Genomic DNA, 20005 nt, shown 5'->3' on the forward strand with positions numbered 1-20005 from the left:
TGAACTCAGAAGCTAAACGTGACATGCATGTGTCACTGGAAATGGATTTAGGGATGGGTATGTTTGGACCATGCAAATCCTTTTCAAGCCTATTTTTGTCCACCCCTGTCAATCACATACACAGGTTTACTTTCCAAGGTACCCCACTACATGATAGTATCATTTACTTTTGTAGGATGACTGTGAAGGCCCAGTTGAGGGAGATCTGATGGCAGCCAATTGTGCTAGACCCAGCTGTGTGGGTTTTCCCAGCGTCCCACAGAAATGTCTTTGTCTAGAGCAGGAATTGGATTGGAATAATATCCTGCACTCCATTCAGTCCCAGGAAAGGTAGCCTGAGCCAGCCTGTATAAATCACCTCCTATGTCATGCTGCATACCTTTGGACAGTGGCTTTTGCGTGGTTTAAGTGTTACAAGGCCATTTGTTTCAGTGTGTGGGGAGGTGGGGATGTTACTAAAAGTAAAGTATGACGAAGAGTTGATGTGAGATTAAAAGTTAAGACAGAGCATGGAGGAAGGATGCAAATGTTAAGGGCTTCAGCCAGCAGCCATGGCTTCGTTGTCATTTTAACACAAGGTGCTCTTTTGCCACTCTGTCTTCTGGCTGTATTTCCAACAGGAAAAGAAGAGAGGGAAAGAGGCAGCAGTAAAATCCAGAGAATCCTTGCAAATCTATAACAACTGCTTGTACCATTGGAATGGAGCATTGTTAAGTCATTAAATAGCATAATGAACAGTTGTGGGGGGGTGAATTTTGTCTGCTTTGATGAAGCCAACTTGCTGCATACTCAGAAAAATCCATATGTGGGGAGCTATTTAAATCACAAATGTTGTTCTGGATTATCTAGAGCAGCCTCATTCATTTTCCATGGGTAAATTAATGCTTTCAGAGCATTAATGTGAGCACAATAGCTGCTCAGGTACTTTCAGAGTTAGCTTGTTCTAGATGACATGAGATGTTTAAAGCATGTTTTATTCTTTTACCTTCTTTGCAGCTGGGTAAAAACTGCATTGACATCAGGGACTCCCAGGAAAATGTGTGCTGCTTTTTGTATCAGTGCCTAGCCAAGTTAATGGAAATTAACTGCACAAAGCCCAGAAAGGATTCAGTGTTTGTCTAAACTGTTTCTGTCTTAGTCTACTCTCTTAGGCTTTATAAATGACTAAAGGCTTTTATGGTCTGTGCTGCAGTTAACTTGTCTTGTTTGACACGGCACTTTTGTAGAGAGTAATGTATTAGATGTGGCAGTTTTATTTATTTGTTTTAGTAGCTGTATTAATTTATTTTTTTCAATGGCAGAGTTTTTGTATCTGTTCGTGTTGGTTCAGTCGCATTGGTTTGGGTTGTAAAGCAGGCAGACCTCACAAACTTACTGGGTCTAATCTGTGCCTTGGTGGGGAATGCAGCCCAGCACCAGCTCTACTTCTTTCTGCAGCATTACCAGAAGAATTTTCCCTTCCTCTTAGTTAAGTAAAGCCATTTCTCTGTAGGGTTAGTGAATTAGTTTGAAAGACAAAGGGAGAGTGAAAAGTACATCCACTGATAGGCTGTGCGCTATAGATAAGCTACAGCTCAGACACAACTCATTAGCATGGTGTAAGAGGGTAAGTTTGGTGATTCTTAAACAAAAGTTCAAGTTAGCATGATCGTAACTTCTCTTTGTTTAAACTTGGTTGATAACATGGATTTAATAGCAAGATTTCAAACATTCTGTCTGTGTGCATATGCTTGTGCGTTCTTCAAGGGCACGTATTTTTCACATATGGGACCACATATTTATAATTTCAGGAGGAGACAAACTGAAGAGATCCTCTACCTGTTGTGAACTTAAGGAGAATGCTTTAGAAGTCCTTGTGCAGCACCTTTGGAGGTGCAAAGGACTAGAAAGGGGAAAACTTGTGTCACTGAGGAACTTCTGGTGTCTGTGAATGTTTATATACTTGGAGTACTGGGTGCAATTCTGGCATCTTGAACATAAGGACATGGAGCTGTTGGAGCAAGTCCAGAGGAGGCCATGAGGACGATCAGGTGCTGCAGCACCTCCTGTATGAAGACAGGCTGAGAACATTGGGGCTGTTCAGCCTGGAGAAGAGAAGCTGCGTGGAGACCTCAGAGCAGCTTCCAGTGTCTGAAGGGGGCTACAAGGATGCTGGAGATGGACTCTTCATCAGGGACTGCAGCGATAGGACAAGGGGTGATGGGTTCAAACTGAAACAGGGCAAGTTCAGGTTAGATCTAAGGCAGAAGCTGTTCCCTGGGAGGGTGCTGAGGCGCTGGCACAGGGTGCCCAGAGAAGCTGTGGCTGCCCCATCTCTGGCAGTGCTCAAGGCCAGGTTGGACACAGGGGCTTGGAGCAAGCTGCTCCAGTGGAAGGGGTCCATGCCCGTTGCAGGGGGTTGGAACTAGGTGAGCTTTAAGGTCCTTTCCAACACAAACCAGGCTAGGGTTCTATGATTCTATAATTATATATATTCTCTTCCCTTATCCTGTCATGCCCTAGTTTTCATCTAGAATTTTCAGAGAGAAATCTCAGTCCCTGTTTTCATATTTTAGTGCTTTCCATAGCATTGTCTGGAAGATTGACTGTTGCTACATTGCTCATACAGATTGACACAGAATACTTTTCCTTGAAGCTTATATCTCCCCATTTTTGTGCTGACTCAGGCTGACTCATACGCTAGATGTAATTCTGATTGGGCTAACATTCAATTTAACAGAGATTTGCTTTGCAGTAATACGTTAGAATTGAGTTTTTATGCTTTTAACTGTCATTTATTTGAAGAATTGTCACTTTCTATAATCTAGTAGTTGAAGCATTTATTTTGATGCTTACAAAACTAGCAACTTAATTGTCTGGGGATGTATTTGTAGGTTTGTTTTGAGCATGTTTGTTGTTTCAGGTGTCTGAGCATGAATTCTAGTCTGGCTGCAGCTATTAAAGATTAATTACTGGTTTGATGCTGCAGTCACAAGACTCTTCTCTGCAACATCCCTGTTCATGACATATGAAGGCTGAGCAGCTCTTCATGTTTTCCTTACTTCCCATTCCTTGCTAAATGCTCATTCCTTCACACGAAGCATTCAGTCTTTAGGAGATTCAGGCACTATGTAATGAGGCTTTCAGCGCAGGACTATGATGAACAAGACATTTTACTTCATGCAGTAATGAGACAATATTTCCTTGTGAGGTGCTATAATGCTTTGGAAATTTGTTCTAACAGCTGAATATTGGAGGAAGCTAAAACTTCTCATCCTTCTTCCACCATCTTCTTGTAGTCTTTGTGCTGCACTCACACCTCAGGTGATAATGTGAAATACAACAAAAGCAAACTAGTATATGGTGGAGAGAGACCTCCTTTCTTTGTATCATTAGAACAGCAGCAACCCAAACTTTACAACATGAGCAATAATATTTGCACTGAAAAGAAGTACTGAATATAAATATATCTTATGAAGATAGGCTGTTCAGCCTGGAGGAGGGAAGGCTGCGTGGAGACCTCAGAGCAGCTTCCAGTATCTGATGGGGGCCCATAATGATGCTGGAGAAGGGACTCTTCATTAGGAAATGTAGTGATAGGACAAGGGGTAATGGGTTAAAATTGAAACAGGGGAAGGTTAGATTGGATATAAGGAGGAAGTTCTTTGCTGTGAGGGTGGTGAGGCACTGGAATGGGTTGCCTAAGGAAGTTGTGAATGCTCCATCCCTAGCAGTGTTCAAGCCAGGCTGGACAGAGCTTTGGCTGACATGGTTTATAGGGAAGTATCCCTCCCCATGGCAGGGGGGTTGGAACTGGGTGATCTTAAGGTCCTTTCCAACCCTAACTATTCTGTGATTCTATGATTGGGATTCTGTGTGTATTTGCAACTTTTTTTTATGTGGAAGCATCTGTTTCTTAAGGCTTATTGTGATAACCAGTTCTGATCTGTCTCTAAAATCTTTCAGTGAAGTCTTATTAATCAACCAAAGCATGAATGACTTCTCAAGTTGTTTTGTACTGGTTTTTTTGTGCTATTTTTGTACTGAAGTGCTTTACTCCATATTGGAACCTAATATATAGTGTTATCCTCCCCAGCAGCATGCTGTTATTCTCTACATCCATCAGCAAAAACTCATCAAGGAGTATGTTTAATAAGAAAAGAATTAAGACATAGAACGTATAGAACTGTCTCCAGTTCTAGGCTTCCTATTACATGACAGACATGGATGTGGCTGGAGTGAGTCCAGCAAAGGACTGCGAGGGTGGTGAAGGGACTGGAGCATCTGCTGAGACTGTTGAGCCTGGACAGGAGAAAGCTCAGGGGGATCTTGCCTGTGTGTATAAATACCCAATTGTAGGGGGGAAGAAAACAAAGCCAGATTCTTCCCAGTGGTATTTAGTGACAGGACAAAAGGCAGTGAGCACAAACTGAAGTACAAGAAATTTCATTTAAATGTAAGAAAATCTTTTTTATTGTGAGGGCCATCAAACACAGGTTGCCCAGTGAGGTGGTGCAGTCTCCATCATTGGAGATACTCAAAACCCGACCAGACACAATCCTGATCCCCCACTTCTAGCTGACCCTGATTTGATGACCTTTCTAGGTACCCTCCTAGAGGCATCCTTCCAGCCTTATTCAACACCCCATTGTATCGTGAATCATAGAATCACAGACTGGTTTGGGTTGGAAGGGACCTTAAAGGTCATCTAGTCAAACCCCCCTGCAACCTTCAACTAGATCAGGTTGCTCAGAACCACATCCAGCCAGGCCTTCAATGAAGCCTTAGCCATACCTACATGGCATTGGCGAGAGTTCTGCTACATATATTAAAAGCTTTGGGATCTGGACCATAAGGATTTGAGCTTCTGTATAAAAGCTGTTTTGGTATTAACTACACTGTCTTCTTCTAATGTTGCTTGAAAAACTGCAGGGGTTGTTCAGTTCATCTACACCTTTTGTTTGCCCCTCAGGAACGTTCTTTCTTGCCAAGTATTCGCCGTCGACTTCACGCTGTCCTCGCATCTGTTAGCACTTCAATGCTGATTTTATCAAATCTAATATTTCTTGGAGGAAATCACGTTGGAAAAATCTACTGGAACAGGATCTTTATGGAAGGCAAGTTCATTTTTATGTGCTTTCTAGATAACAGAGCTTTGCAACTATTGCCTTGGGTGGGCTGAGCCTGGTTCTTCTGCAGGCTGTGTGACTACAAAGAAACATTGTCTTTCTCTCATCAAGTCTATAAAGAGAGTTATCAGGCTCCTCTGTCAGTGAAATCATTGAAGATTGAATAATAAATGTGTGACAGGTTAGCCAGATTGGATTTTTTCTTTCTGCTTTGCATTTCATGTACATTGGTAAGAACAGGCCTACTAAAGCAAACCTCATAGATTCTGTGGAAGGTTAGTGAATGAGGTCGGCATAATACAGCATAATTGAGCAATTAAGATGGTTTTTGTAGCAGGCCTATCAGGGTAGGGACCTTCTGACTGTTGAGAACAAGGCCTGGGGACAGGGGACCTTGGATGACAATGTCATCCTGTGGTGTTGCTGACTGAGCAGTGTGCAGCAGTTTGGGAGCTGACTCAGGAGACAAAGCCAGAGCTCAAGGTAAGCAGGACCAGCTTTCTTACTGCTGCCAGAGGCCCACATTGTCAAAGAAACATCTTGCAGAGGAATATTTCTTCCTCCTGAGGGAAGTTCTAGTAGGATTCTGTATCCCGGAAGAACCACCAGTGTTGATTGCTCCTTCACGCAGCATTTCCTCCTCTTGTTGCTTGCAGTGGTTTAGAGATCAGCTCTGGGGTTTCAAGGTTCTATGTAACATCTCAAATAGTGGAACTCTTTTAAGTTATATACAGAAAAGGAACAATTTATCTTCTGAGCTCAAGCAAAAAAACGCAAAACACTCAAACAGCTCTAAGAAATGTACATTTTTAGCATAAAATATAGTGAAGCTTTTTGTTAGCATTGGGCAGGAAGATGGGGTAAAATATTTGCTTGTGTTTGGGTTTTGCTCATAAAACTCAAAATGTTTGGTTTTTAGTTTCTTAAAAAGGCTTGATGTTCCCTTAAACTGTTTCTTCCCAGTTAGAAGAAACTATTGGCAAATAGTGTCTTGGAACTATTGGAAACTATTATTATATTATTATTATTGGAACTATTTTACTATTACTATATTATTATTATTGTTACTGTTATTATTATCATATTACTATATTATTATTATTATTATTATTATTGGAGCGATTATTATATTGTTATTATTGGAACTAAGTTGGAAACTCTTGGCAAATAGTTTCAGTAGAAAAAGCAAAATAGCTGAGAAAATAAGTTCATCACTTCTTTCTATCGACAACCAAAAATAGCGCTAGTAAAACTGTCCATTTCAGGTTTATATCTCGATTTTCGTCATGCAATTTGTGTATTATAAATGGAGAAAGTATGCCTTCCTCTTCAAAACAGCAGTTGGCAGCATGCTGGGGTTTGCGTCTGGTGGACAGTGTTGGAGCAAGCAGAACAGTATTTCATTAAACTAGATCAAGTGCTAATTGTTTTTTATTCCTAGTACTTCTTTAGTCTATTGCTCTGCCTATAGCTTAAGTACATGTAGCTACTTCAGTATGAGGTACCAGGTGTCTAGGATAGGAGTAGCAAATTAGTTTAGTCATTTGCAGCTTTATCTCTGTGATGTGGTAATCAAATTTACTACTTTTAGAACATAAAAGCTTTTGCTTAGTGCAGCTCATATTCTGCTGTAGAAATCTCCATGTTAAGCTTTATATGCATGTATACTTAGGTCACACAGATGACCGTGAGCATATTCTATTACTGCATGATTCTTACAACTCATATGTACAAACTGAAATCTGCTAAGATTTTATTGCATCAACACTCCTGCTCCATTGTGATTTTCCTACTATGGAACAAGTGCTGAGCATTGAAGGCCAGACAAGGACAATACAAGGACTGACAATACTGACAATACAAGGACTATTCAGAGCTATGGTCTTCAATTTAAAGTGAATGTACCTTATCTGTATCTCTGTAGGAGATGTAAGAAAAATCTACACATAGATTTGCAGAGTGCAGTGCTAAAAGGTAAATAAATCTGTGCTTAGTCTGCACTGTTTTAGTAAATCCAATTCTTCAGTATATACAGACCAAACTAAATGCTACAGTATGCACTGCAGTATGCTGCAATGAAGGGTATCTGCTTGTTCTACCACACTGCAGACTTGATGCATCAACAGCATCATTCCACTTATGACAAAAATAAACCTTACACCAAGATGCATTGGCAACACTGTAAAGTGCATAAAGTAACCTCTTCTACTGATGGTCTGAAGGTTAAAGTTATAATTTGTGCAGGTTTTGTTACTGCAATTGAAAAGAAATTATAATAATCATCTGAGAGCAACGTGATGGGAAGTGGAGGAGCCACGACGCTGAAATAAATGGCATTGTTTTGCTCTGAGAGGGAAGTATTGAGTGGGAAATAGGTACTTAGAAGTTTGTACAAAGAAAATAGTAACAAGTAACAACTATATGTCCAGTGAGGTCCAGAGAAGACAAAAAACCTCCTGTAAAATGTAACAAGGAAGCTTTAATTGAGGTAAGAGAACCTTTCAAGCTGTAAGATATGGAAAGCTTTGAAGCACTAGGTGATCCTAAGACTAGGATTGCCATCTTGGGAGAACAGTCTCCAAACAGACAAAAATCTGTCAAGCAATGTAGAAAATACTGATTTCCTCTGGGTGTAGGAAGAGCTTAGGAATGGTCTCCAGACCCATTCCAAGCCCTGTTTTCCGTAGGCATTCATCATCAGATCCAGCTGTTTACAGGGAAGAGAAATCTGCGCAGCACAGCAGGATTTTTGTTTGGATTTTGATAGTTCTCCAGCAGGTTGGGGGCGATGGGAATGTTCAAAAATGCAGTTTCAGTAACATGTTATTACGGTTTCTTTTTGAGTTTGATGATCTGGTTGTGGGGGAAAGCCCATAGTGCTGTGGCTGAGGTGCACCTTAGTGGGAGTCAAGGTGCAATTTTAAACTACTGGCAGCTGCAATCATGGACAGGTGTGAAATGTTTTGCTGTTTCATGCTTGCTCTTCTAGCATTTAGGATGAAATGCATAGTGTTGTATATGAATATTTCATTAGAGAAATTTATGGGAGCATTTAAACCCCATTGTACTATGCAAAACTAAAGCTTGTTTCTCAATGTCCAGTATTTGCTCACTCACTGAGGATGGCGAAGCGTTTATTTTGCCTCCAGTTTTCCCTTTACGATTGCTTTGAAGCAAAATCAGGTTTTATGCCGATCAGAACTCCTTTATTTGGTTAATTTACAGGGAAAAGTTTTTCTCATCACTACTAGGCATTTACCTGACCTACTTTATGGAGGCAGAAAAGCCTTTGGACTTCTTCACAGCTGTGCAGCCCTAGCTCAGATTGTGCTTCATGGGACATCTTAGACACTGATTTGCAAGCGGGAATTTCCATGATAATGGCATACGAGATTCAGAGGTTTGAGTGAACCAAGGGGTTTAGTGTAACAGGTTTCATGTAACATGCATAAATGTGGAATCTTCAGCTTGCTTTGGCAGAGACAGCCATCAAAATCTTTTTGGCATCGTGTTAATTTAACGATGCTGTTTGATAATTACAATATATCACAGTATTGAAGATTAGTCTTGGAATTCTTATTTGTTTCATTTTATATAAACCAAGTAGTGAATGAATTGAAAATGGAAAGAGTAGCAGGGTCCTTCGAAGCATCCTCCTGGACTGCTGTTATCTTCAGAAGTTTTTCCCTTGATTTTTGAAGAAGTAAAATTAGGTCCTTTCTCTACAAAAAATCACTTGTGTATTAGTGTTTAGATATGTTCCTGATCACATGCCTTATGTGCTCCAATAATAAGAATAGGAAAAACCTTTCAGGTGGATCAGCAGTTCATACAACAGCATATCTCCCTTCAGAAACTATCTGAATATTGCTAATTAGTTTGGGTAACAGATTTAACACATTTTAAGAGCTGAAGGAAACTAACAAAAAGAGTAGGAGCAAAGTAGTTAGAACTTATTATTAAGCTCCGTTATTATTATTGGCATTTTAATTACCTGGTGTTGCCAGGTCATGTACAATATTAAAATTATCTCATGGTTTGGGTTGGAAGGGACCTTCAAAGCTCCTCTAGTCCAACCCCCTGCAATGAGCAGGGACATCTTCATCTAGATCAGGAACACTGATTAGGAGCCATGTTGCACTTCAGCAACTTCTGAGATTTGTAGCAGCAATACCTTTAAATTCTTAGCTACGAAAGAGCTTAGAGGTGCAGGAGGAATGAAATCGTGCAGTGAAAGGTGTCAAAGGAGGCCACAAGACCTGTCAGCTGAGGTGTCCCGGTGGCTGTGGGATACTTTGCTGTCCTTTCTGTGCATCTCTTGCAAAGCCTTTGTTCAGATTTCTTTGCAGCTGAAAGAAAGAGGAGGGTTACTGCACTGGCTGACAGTTCAGAGTTAGTGTTTGTGTTTGCAGATGGCCCTTGTTTTGGTTTGGAAGCTTCTGCTGGACTGTAGCTGGGATGCGGTCTTCCAGTGTCCCTGTTCCTCCAGATTTTCACTCTCACTGAGAAATCCCACTGGCTGCTGTTATGCAGAAACTTAAGGTCATTTTTTTCCAATGATACGTTTCTGAATGCTATCTTGATGGGTTGCATAATTGAGAGAAATACTGCAGAGTGGCAGGAATAGTACTGAAGATGTCACATTCCCTCACATGATTCATTCCTCTTTGTGCACAAAGGAAACTTGTGTTTACAATCATTTACGTGACCTTGCTTGGTGGGTGCAGTTCATTGGGAAGTGAACTGGCAAAATACCAACAGAAATGGATTTTGGTCTGTAGTAATAAGGAGGCAGTGATTTCTTTTGTTCCCCTTTCACCTCCCAAAGGATGAGAGCTGTATAAAATAAATATTCACATGTTTAGGGGATTTCTTTAGCGCTAAAACAGTAAAGCATATTCTGCCATTTTCTCTTGAATCACTTTGGTTTGAGGTTCCATTCTGTGTGAAAACTGTTGGAGCATTGCTGTTTAAATGCAGCTGTTGCTATTGAATCTCAATAGTTTACTATTTGTCCTTACAGTCTTAGGACCTGATCCTGCAATCGTGTCAATGCAGAAAGATTCTTCTGTCTAGAAAGTCCCAGAACGTGTGCAGATACATCTGCCAGGATCAATATGATTGCAGTCACTTCTCACATACCATGTTAAAAACTTCGTTATACATATAGCATGTGCAAGTACAAAAATGCAAGGGTGTCTGTGCTGTGACTGCATGTACGGAGTTCACTGTTGTGCATTATATTGTACATGACTTACAGAGCTAAGTCGACTTACAGATCTAAGTCAACTTACACTGCTCCCAGGAAATGGGGAGTTGTTCCTACATCCTGCTACCTTCTTGGTGATCCTTTCTAAAAGACAAGTTTGCTACTGAATGAGTGTGCTGATCACAGGCAAAGTGCCCCCAGATTTCAATGACTTGGGCAAGGTTCATGGTTTTCTCATCACGGAGACATTCACATCCTGCCTGGACACGTTCCTGTGTGCCCTGCTCTGGGTGACCCTGCCCTGGCAGGGTTTGGACTGGATGATCTCCAGAGGGCCCTTCCAACAGCGATGGTTCTGGGGTTCTAATGATGCCAGTAAAGTGTAGGATGATGAGCGGCTGGTGTAGTGGGTTGGCCAAGTCCATCTTACAGCTGTAACCTTGCTGGTACCAAGGTGGTAGCGTGGCAGTTGGAATGAATGATACAGCTAAATGTGCATGTTCTGCCAGTGCAGCAGATAAGAAGGTGCTGAGTTAGCACAGTCTGTCAGAGCCTGAAGCAGTTTGGATCGGTGGAGTCTTGATGTAGTAAGCATAGTGTGAACATGAAAAAGAAAACTGGGGTTTTTTTCCTCAAAAAGCTTCAGATTGCTGTGACCTCCTGACAACTCGTCAGCTGTAATTCAGGTTGTAATTCCTATGGCAGAGCTCAGCAGAGAAGTAGGAGGGTGGGAATGGTTTCAAAATTCACAGGAGAACTCGTCTAAAGAATTAATCTTGTAACACCTCTAAAATGTCTTCTTGTTTGGGTACTTTAAGCACGTAGTGTACAATGACAGACACATGAAAAGGCCATGTAGGAATACCCTTGGAACCATGTTTTCTTTAAAGTGTTCTCTGGGAATTGCTAACAAGAGAGCAACAGTGCTCCTCGTTTCCTCCATGAGTTGTAGATTACCTGCAGGGACTGGGGCTGAGAGCTGCCAGAAGCAGCCGCATTGTTGCTTCCAGAAGCAGCCCTGGAAGACGGGAGCGTGGCTCCAGTTATGCTACATCATTCTTTTTTTATGGAGCTGAGGAACAATTCCTGCCCCAGAGGGTGCTCAGGCATTGGAACAGGCTGCCCAGGGCAGGGCTGCAGGCACCGGCCCTGCGAGTGCTCACACCCCGTGGAGACGAGGCCTCAGTGCCATGGGGCAGGGGTGGCCTTGGCAGGGCTGGGGAACTGTGGGGCTGGATGAGCTTAAAGCTCTTTTGCAACCTGGTTGATGCTGTGATTCTGTATTACCAGCAAGAGTAATTGTTGAGGACCATTAGCTTTCTTTTCCGCTCCAGGTCCTCTTTGTCCTGAGTGTTGAGGGGAGAGATACAATTCTGGCCATATCTTGCAGAGGAAGAAGTGCAATTACCCACACTGACCATGGCTGTTCCTCTTCACTGCTGTTGCATTTGCTGGCTCTTGCCATGCAAAATAGCCCAGCCAAGAACCTCAGGAGGGCAGAGGACACTCAGTTTCACCTTCCCATTCCCCTGTGGATTTGCCATATGCAGCAAAAGTCTCACAACAACTCACAGTCACTTAACCTGGTATAAATGACTTGAATTGCTGTTTTATGCTTACTATGTCACTGTGCTTATTGGGAAATTTATACATCTGTGAACTCATGGATGTGATGGCATGTATTTAATGAGCAGTAAGAGCCACAACTTCAGCTGAGACTTGCGGCCGTAGAGAAAAGTCTGAAAAATGATGCAATCTTCTGCTTTTCCCTTATTCAGAATTTCCCAGGAGTCATATAGCTGTTTTCTCCTCATTGAATCCTGTTTCTTCCTTCTGTCAGCTCCTTTCATCTGTCTTCAGCTTTGGACTGGTCCTGACTCTTGTTTCAAATGCTCATTGAGTTCCCAAATGAACTTAGCCATGGAACAGCAGGGCTGGAACAGCAGCTGTATTTAGCTTTGCAATCATCCAGACTTGCAGCCCAACTTTCGAAGTTGTTTATTTCCTGCGAAGTGATGTGAAAGCAGCATTGTGGGGTTCCACAATCGCTGCCCCTCGGAGCCTGCTGGAGCAAATTTTCTCAGCTGAGAGGGGAAAAAAAGACCCTTCTTCTCCAAATGCCAGCCCTGCCCGTCAGCTGGGCATGGGAGATTCAAGCTGTGTTCCTTCTGGCTCTTGCATCTCTAGCAACAGGGTCAGAGCTGGTCTTAACAGTTCTGTTGTGGAGGCGCATGGGCTGCAGAGGAGGCTGATCCTCCGCTGAAAGGTGTGTTGCCTGTGCAGCAGGGGTGAAAAGCAGTTGAGAGCTTATTTTTCTCCCTGAGAAGGCTTGACAGGAAGTTTTCGTCTGCTACAGCACGGTTCTGCTGTGTAAGTAGGCAACGTTTTTACACTCAGGCTGTTTTGTCTGTGATTCTGTTCTAGGTTTACAAGCAAAGACAGATGTCTCAGGCTATTACAGTATCTTTCTTTTTATATTCAAATGAATTTACTTCAACCATCCTTAAATAGCCACTGCTCTAAAGAATAGGAAAACTAAAAGTACAAGAATCCTGCAAAAAACCTCAGTGATTATTGTCTCATTGTCTTGACTGTTGGGTCTTTGGATGAGGCTTGGAGCTTGGGCTTTTATGAGAGGGAAAGCAAAACATTGTACCATATTTGATAAAATTGATAGACTTGCACCTCATAAATGCTGACCATCCTGTGAAATGTCTCCTAGCTCCTGTCATTACAACTCACAGTAACTGTGGCATGTTTTCTTGGTGCACTTGATTCCAGCCCACAGATCTGAAACTGGGCAGAGCTGAGATTTAAGTTCATGCCTGACTTGGAATGCATCAAACTTTTATGTGGACTCGATCAAATTCTGAGAAATGGCACCATATGATGCAGCAAGCTTAGCCCTCGTGTCCCTAAGGAAGCCCCACGAGCACAGGTGTGTGTCTCCTCCCTAAACAGCTGGGGTGTTTTGCTCAGCATTAGACAGCTCCTTTGGCAACCTTGCTGGTTAGTGCAGTACCTGTACAGGATGGATGAGCAGGGAAGCACCTGGCTCTGCTGCTTCTTTCGTATCTCTTTGGGCACTGTCTTTCCCTGAAAATGGAGAGGGACCTGTCAGTACCTCGTAACCCTTCAGCTATGCCTGCTGCAGAGGCTGCACCCCTGGAATGTGTGGTGTTCTCTAGTGCTGTTGTGTGGGAGACTCCTGAGGACCGCTGAATACATGGCTTAGAAGTGCACGGTCCAGGTCTGCCTGAGCTCTGTGAGACCAGATGGGGAACTCAGTGGCACAGTTCCCAGGCTTAACCTCAATAATCCTGGAGCTGTGACATTTTTCTGTTAGTGCATGTATGCGTGTGTTTAAGTAACAGACTGTATCTGAGGTACTAAATGCAGGACATACAGAATCATAGAATCACAGACAGGTTTGGGTTGGAAAGGACCTTAAGATCATCCACTTTCAACCCCCTGCCATGAACAAGGACACCTCACACTAGACCATTAATGTCTTAAATGTAGTTGTAAAGTCCGAGATCGTAGTGAACGTTCCCGGTTCTTGTTACATATTACATCTGATGCTCACTGTTCATTCTGTAGTGAAAGAGTTTTAAACTTCAGGGCAGGGAAATTCTTTGAGAACATTTCTTCTGAGAAAGTAAGGGGCTCCTAATATTAGGGTAGGTTTTATTTCTTAAATTGTCTTCCATTTTGTCTTTCTCTTTTCTCACTTATATTAGGGAATGTAGAAATAATAAGGTACTGAAACCCAGTGGTGACTTGCTAGCTGTGGCTGTCTCCCTAGGTGTTGAATTTTCCCTCTTGGTAGGTTAGCTTAAAAGCTTGCTACAAATGCCTCAGCCCTCCGTGTTTTAACAAGATCTGTTTTATTTCTCACAGTTGTTCAGACGCTTTCCACAAATCCCTGTCAAGCTGCCAGAGCTGTGTATTCCTGCCCATTCTACTAGTTAGCAGTAAATGGTGTGAATCGTTTGTAGCTGCAGAGCAGCACGCCGGTATTTAAGTGTCTTAAGCAGAAAATAGGCTTTGTTGTTCATATTTTTTTTGTTATTTTGATTTGTTGTTGTTTAAAGCTATTTCCTTATTTTTGCAGCTCACAAGTGAAAACTGATGAATAACATGATAGGGTTTTCTGTATTGTTAACGTCCGTGCTCCTAACCATATAATGGCGTTGGACTTATATTACTTCTGCCCTTTTCCATGTGGTTTTTATTAGAGCCATAGGTAAGCCTTCTATCAAATAGAATGATCCTTCTGCAAATTCTACCTTAGGCTTTGAAGCAATCGTGGGAGAAGAGTGACTTGTATTCTAATACAAGCTAACCATAAAAATTCTCCCATTTTATGTCTGAAGAAAGATTTATATCGCATCTGGATTAGACAAAACCTCTCACATCCTGGTGTTTGCATAGAGTACTGTTATGGGAAAGGGTTGTTTGTCTCCTTAGAAACAGTAGTAAGGTGTTAGTTGAAGTTGTATTGTTCAGAAGGAAAAACTTCATCTTTAGTAGTTCTTGACATTGAAAGAGAAGTGTAAGTATATTGTTCCATTACCTGCAGGTTAATTTGCAGCCCTGAAATGAGGAATAGTTTCCAACTAACTGAAAATGTTTTCAACTTGAATCTTGTGGCTATAATGCTTTGCCAGCCCCTATCTGTTATTGATACTTATAGTGAAGGCATCTTGTATTTAACAAATAGTTTGTATGTAAATAGTTAAAAACCAGCTTGTCAGAGAATCTTAATGTTGCCCCACTTGCTATTACCTTTGATTTTAGATGCTTAAAACAATGTCCTTGTTCTGGCATGTTCTGGCACATGCAGCTGGAATGTTTGATACATTCCTTCATTGCACTATGAACGAACTGCCTCAGCTACATGTTTAGTGTAGCAAATCAGAAAGGAATATATCTGTATGGAATGGGATAGCCTTCAAGATACGAGCATCATTAATTTCAGATTAAATCAGACTTGTGGATATGTTATTTTTCATTCCGGTATCAAAATAGGAGACGATTTGCTCATTCCTGCCCAAATAGCATGTTTAAATGCTCAAGAACAGTCAGTCTGGCCAAAGGTGGTAAACAAAATGGTTGAAAAGCTCGAGAGGTGCTAATGACATGTCCAGTTTTTCACCTTAGCTTTAGTCCCAGTTGTTTCCAGGTCAGGAGCAACTGGGAGTTTGTACTGTCTGATAGTTTTTTTTCCATGCCTCCGGTGTACAAACTGAGAGGAAGAGTTTGGATAAAGCTGCTGTTGTTTAGCAGAAGCTCAGCAGTATCAAGGTGGATCTGCAGACCGTTCTAGCTTGGAGACTGAACTCCTTCCCCAGTCAATAGTCTGGCCATTTGAGACCACAGCTATGGCATACAAGCTATGAAGAAAGTTAGAGATTCAGCCTTTGTCACACCCCAGGTGTACCAGAAGCAGTATTTGTGTGGCGGATTAGATATTGCTTCCAGAAGCAAAAGCAGTCTCATTCTAGCTGATCTTATTCCTAGCCTTGCTGAAGATGTCCTGGCACAACGAGATTCTCTTTTCCAGCATTTTCTGACACAGGTTGGTTAAAGCTTCATCAGATATAATAGATCTGCATATCTGCAGAAAGGAAAGTGCCCCTGTGAGTTTATGTGGAGCTAAAAGACGGAAAAACCCTCAGGGGAAGCCCATCGTTATCCCCAAAGAGCCTTTTAACATTATCTGACTCCTGAGTGCAGGTTACTCTATTAGCACCCCTTTTTCCTTTGTCCACCTGCCAGAAGCGCTCCTAGTTCTCACCGAGGTGTGTAAACAGTGTTGTGGCCAGCTAATACAGCCCTCAAAGTGGGAGCTGGCCAGTGTTGCATATGAAATCAAGGGCATGAGTAGATGATGGATTTGGGAATAATGAGACCTATTCACTGAATCCTCTTTCCGTGAAAACGTGATGGTTACAGCTTGAACTCTGTAATTAATATCTTGCTGCAGACCAGCCATGCGATACATTAGGAGTGGCTGACTTTGCCAATGGAGATGTTTCATGCTAAATAGTGAGGGTCTGTCTTCATTTTTCTGGGCTGAGCATGCAGGAGAAGCAGAGAAAGCAGTATTTGTGAGTTAGATAGGACTGATTCGGGTATCTGTGGTTAAAGACCCTCAGAAGGCTTTCCAGAAGTGCAGATATTCGTTCAGCATTGTGGCAGACGGTCACATGAACAGAGCTTTAATACATTGTCCAGTCTCAGCATACTCAAAGGTCTGTCTTTTGTGGTATAGTGTATCATACTAGCACCTACTACCAGATGCTCGGGGAAGAAATGAGTGAGGAACAGCCCTGGTCTGGAGAGTGCAGGGCAGCAAAAGCTTTAATTACAGGGAGAGCTAGTGCACACCTCAGTCTGAGCAGTGCAAGCTGTGGTGAGGCAAGGTTGTCTAAACATGGCCCTTTTGCTTCTCTTTTGATAGGCCTGGGGCACCTCTGGGCAGGGATGGAAGCTACTTGAACATCATTGAAAATCTGATTAGTGCATGTATTTCTGACTGACTACAGCAAATACCCTCCTCCATAGGGCTAGGCAGTACTGTGGGATTGCATAGAATCATAGAATCCCAGCCTGGTTTGGGTTGGAAAGGGCCTTAAAGCTCTTGCAGTTCCAACCCCTGCCATGGGCAGGGACACCTTCCACTGGAGCAGCTTGCTCCAAGCCCCGGCGTCCAACCTGGCCTTGAACACTGCCAGGGATGGGGCAGCCACAGCTTCTCTGGGCACCCTGTGCCAGCGCCTCAGCACCCTCACAGGGAAGAGCTTCTGCCTTAGATCTAACCTGAACTTGCCCTGTTTCAGTTTGAACCCATCACCCCTTGTCTTATTGCTGCAGTCCCTAATGAAGAGTCCCTCTCCAGCATCCTTGTAGCCCCCTTCAGACACTGGAAGCTGCTCTGAGGTCTCCACGCAGCTTCTCTTCTCCAGGGATAGGGCAGTACATAATGTTACACCTTCCTGAAAGAGCAGGATTTATTTACTGTCATGGAACTACAGTCATTGTTTCTTTATCTTACAAATACGTGTTTGGTCTCTGCACTCTTCTGCTGTTAGATATTTTGGCTTAAGTGCAACTAAAGCCTGAGAACAATAAAAGACAAAAGCTGATTAGTATTCTTTAGACTGCTGTTCTGAAGGAGTGGAGCTCTATTCTCTGCTCCTTTTTAAGCTCCAGTGGAAATTAAAAGACAATGACTACAAGGGAGGACAATAAAAAGGGAAAAGGAAACAAGGCACATCCAGCTGAGGCAAAAGGTCTGGCCTAAACATTTCTTCACTGCAAATTCATGCAAAATAAACACGAAGAGAGACCTGCCCTGATGCCTACTCTGTCTTTGCAGGTTTCTCCATGGCTTTCATAGGCTTTCTCTCTGCTTGGAGAAAAGCTATTGTCCAGTTCTTTTTACTGGTCTGGTTTTTGGAGCAGATAGTCCCACTGCGAAGTAGCACAAGGTACATGGATGATGTACCATGCAGTGCAAGATACCAGTGGGATCAGCACCTCGCTGCAAGAGCACATTCTGTTGAATGAATTAGTTGCACCTGCTTAAAAATGGAATGTGGACCAACACTTTCCATCTGCAAAAGCAGAGTGCAGATTCACACCTCACGGGTGGCTGCTTTAGCCTGCGTGGCTGGCACTGACACAGTCACCAGGGATAACCTGAGCAAGGTAACTGACCTCGGCACTGTACGAATGGTGGAGTAAGGGCCATTTAATTTCATTTCAGTTTGGAAATGCTGTGCAAAGGGTTAGCCACAAACCTGCTTCTGCAGCAGCAGCAGCAGAGGTCAGAGCTTCTGTTGAAGATCGAAACCTGTGAAATGATTGGCATGCCAGTACATCCAAGGAAGTGCTGTTCTGATTCTGTCTGAATTCTTGTTGAACCCCTCTCCTCTGAGGTTTAAAAGGATTCCTTTTTCATTTTCTTCTTCAGTCATTGTGGCTGTTCTGATTGGCTTTGCTGGCATCTCTCTCTTAATAGTTGATGTGTTGAGGAAATACATCAAGGCAGTCCATAGTTTAATCCCTTCCAATATGTATAACAATAAATAACCATGAATTCTAGTTAACTAATCCAATAGATATCCAAGAACACTTTGTTTGAAAGACCACTTTTTGTGTAAAAGCTTTAGTTTGGGTTAATACTGGGCTTGATGTTTGTGTTGTAGGTACTGAGAGGCCAAAGCACTGGGTGCATTAGTGTGGCTTATGAACTGCATGTATGCTGACTTTGATTTGAAGTGGAAACTGAGTATTCCGGATCACTGTTAATGTCACCTAGAGAAACAAACCCAGCCTATGAAAGTTGCTTCAGCAACCAGAGCTCTCATGTCCGTTACAGCTGGAAACAGGGTTTCTTCTTGTCCAAGATGACTCTCAAAATCACTGGATGGCTGGGAGAGAAACAAACAGCTCTTTGGTCTCTCTGGTAATGAAGACAAAGTTTTCATTGCTGGTAGAGGTTAGAGCACCTATAAGGCTTTTCCAGTTCCTGCTGAAGTCGATACCTACAGCAGCTATCAGCAGGCTGGAGGCTGCAGAATGCAGTAGATTCTACCACAGTTGAATGGAGTCCAGCTATGGTCTAGCAAAGATGCAGAGCCATCAATTCTGCTTGGGCTACCCATGACCATTGGTTCTTTTACTCTTTTGCTTTATTTCTAAGCAACAAGCAAATACATTTATCACATGTAGGGTGACTTATTTCTCTGCTGTGTCCAACATTTTGAAGTGAAACATAAAGTCTAACACCTTTCACCTGTATGTCTCTTTCATTTACCTTAGAAAGAATACAAAGGATCAAAAAGTATGTTCTTTCCTACAAAACAGTGACATCTAGAATAAAGCTCAGTCATCTGAAATGTTTCCAAATTTACACTGTCCCTGGCAATATCCCTTTCTGTATGTGCTTTCCCTAATTCCCTCAACAAACCAACAACTAGTGGGGTGAGCCTTAATTATCGTCATTATTAGCACAGCTGGCTCCAGGAAAACTTTGAGTTCATCAACACGTTTTACTGCAGTACCACAGGACATGAGTGAGGCTTTGTGCTTAGCAGACAGTGTGCTTGCAAGGCATGAAAGCAGGCACGGTGCCCTTATTTTGTTCTTTTGTTCGTATTTTAATCCTTTAAAATCCTTTCTCTTAGCCTTTTCCAGGGAAGAATGAAATGCTTGACTGGTTTTGTGACTACTTTTATTTCTGTTAATTCTTTGTCAGCTTGTTCCTTTTGGCAGTTTGGGATTTTCCTGGTGGTCATTGAAAGATACCGGAATTCACTCTGGGCTAGAGGATGTGTGATGGGTGGTCTATCACTGTAATAGTGCTCTTCAGTCATTGTCACAGATCAGTGACCATAGAGGATATCATGGGGTTTGTGGGTCATCCCCCTCCCGATCCCGGTATCACCCTGAACATGTCTTGATATAGGAGAATAGGAGGTCTGAGGACATTGAAGAGCAGACAAGTGCCTGAGGAGACTGAGTAGCGTACAAATGATCAATGAAATGCTGCATTTGGCACCACTTGCATTATTGTTTTGGAATTGTTTTCAGGAGGAAGTAAATCAGTAATGGGATTTCAGAAGAACAAAAGGAGATTTCAGTATAATGAATTACGTGCACAAAGGTGTTACCAGAT

The 20005-nt window shown here is 42.4% G+C and overlaps 1 protein-coding gene across 14 annotated transcripts in view; it reads left to right on the forward strand.

Moving 5' to 3' along the window:
• Positions 1 to 20005, forward strand: part of HHAT (hedgehog acyltransferase) — a 145984-nt gene that overhangs the window by 76604 nt on the left and 49375 nt on the right. For all 14 annotated transcript variants that reach the window (XM_065679332.1, XM_065679317.1, XM_065679321.1 and 11 more), the window contains one exon: positions 4952 to 5096. In XM_065679332.1, the coding sequence (XP_065535404.1) occupies positions 4952 to 5096 (145 nt within the window). The remainder of the gene's footprint in view (positions 1 to 4951; positions 5097 to 20005) is intronic.

This window comes from Lathamus discolor, chromosome 5 (genome assembly GCF_037157495.1).
Source record: "Lathamus discolor isolate bLatDis1 chromosome 5, bLatDis1.hap1, whole genome shotgun sequence".
Lineage (NCBI taxonomy): Eukaryota > Metazoa > Chordata > Aves > Psittaciformes > Psittacidae > Lathamus > Lathamus discolor.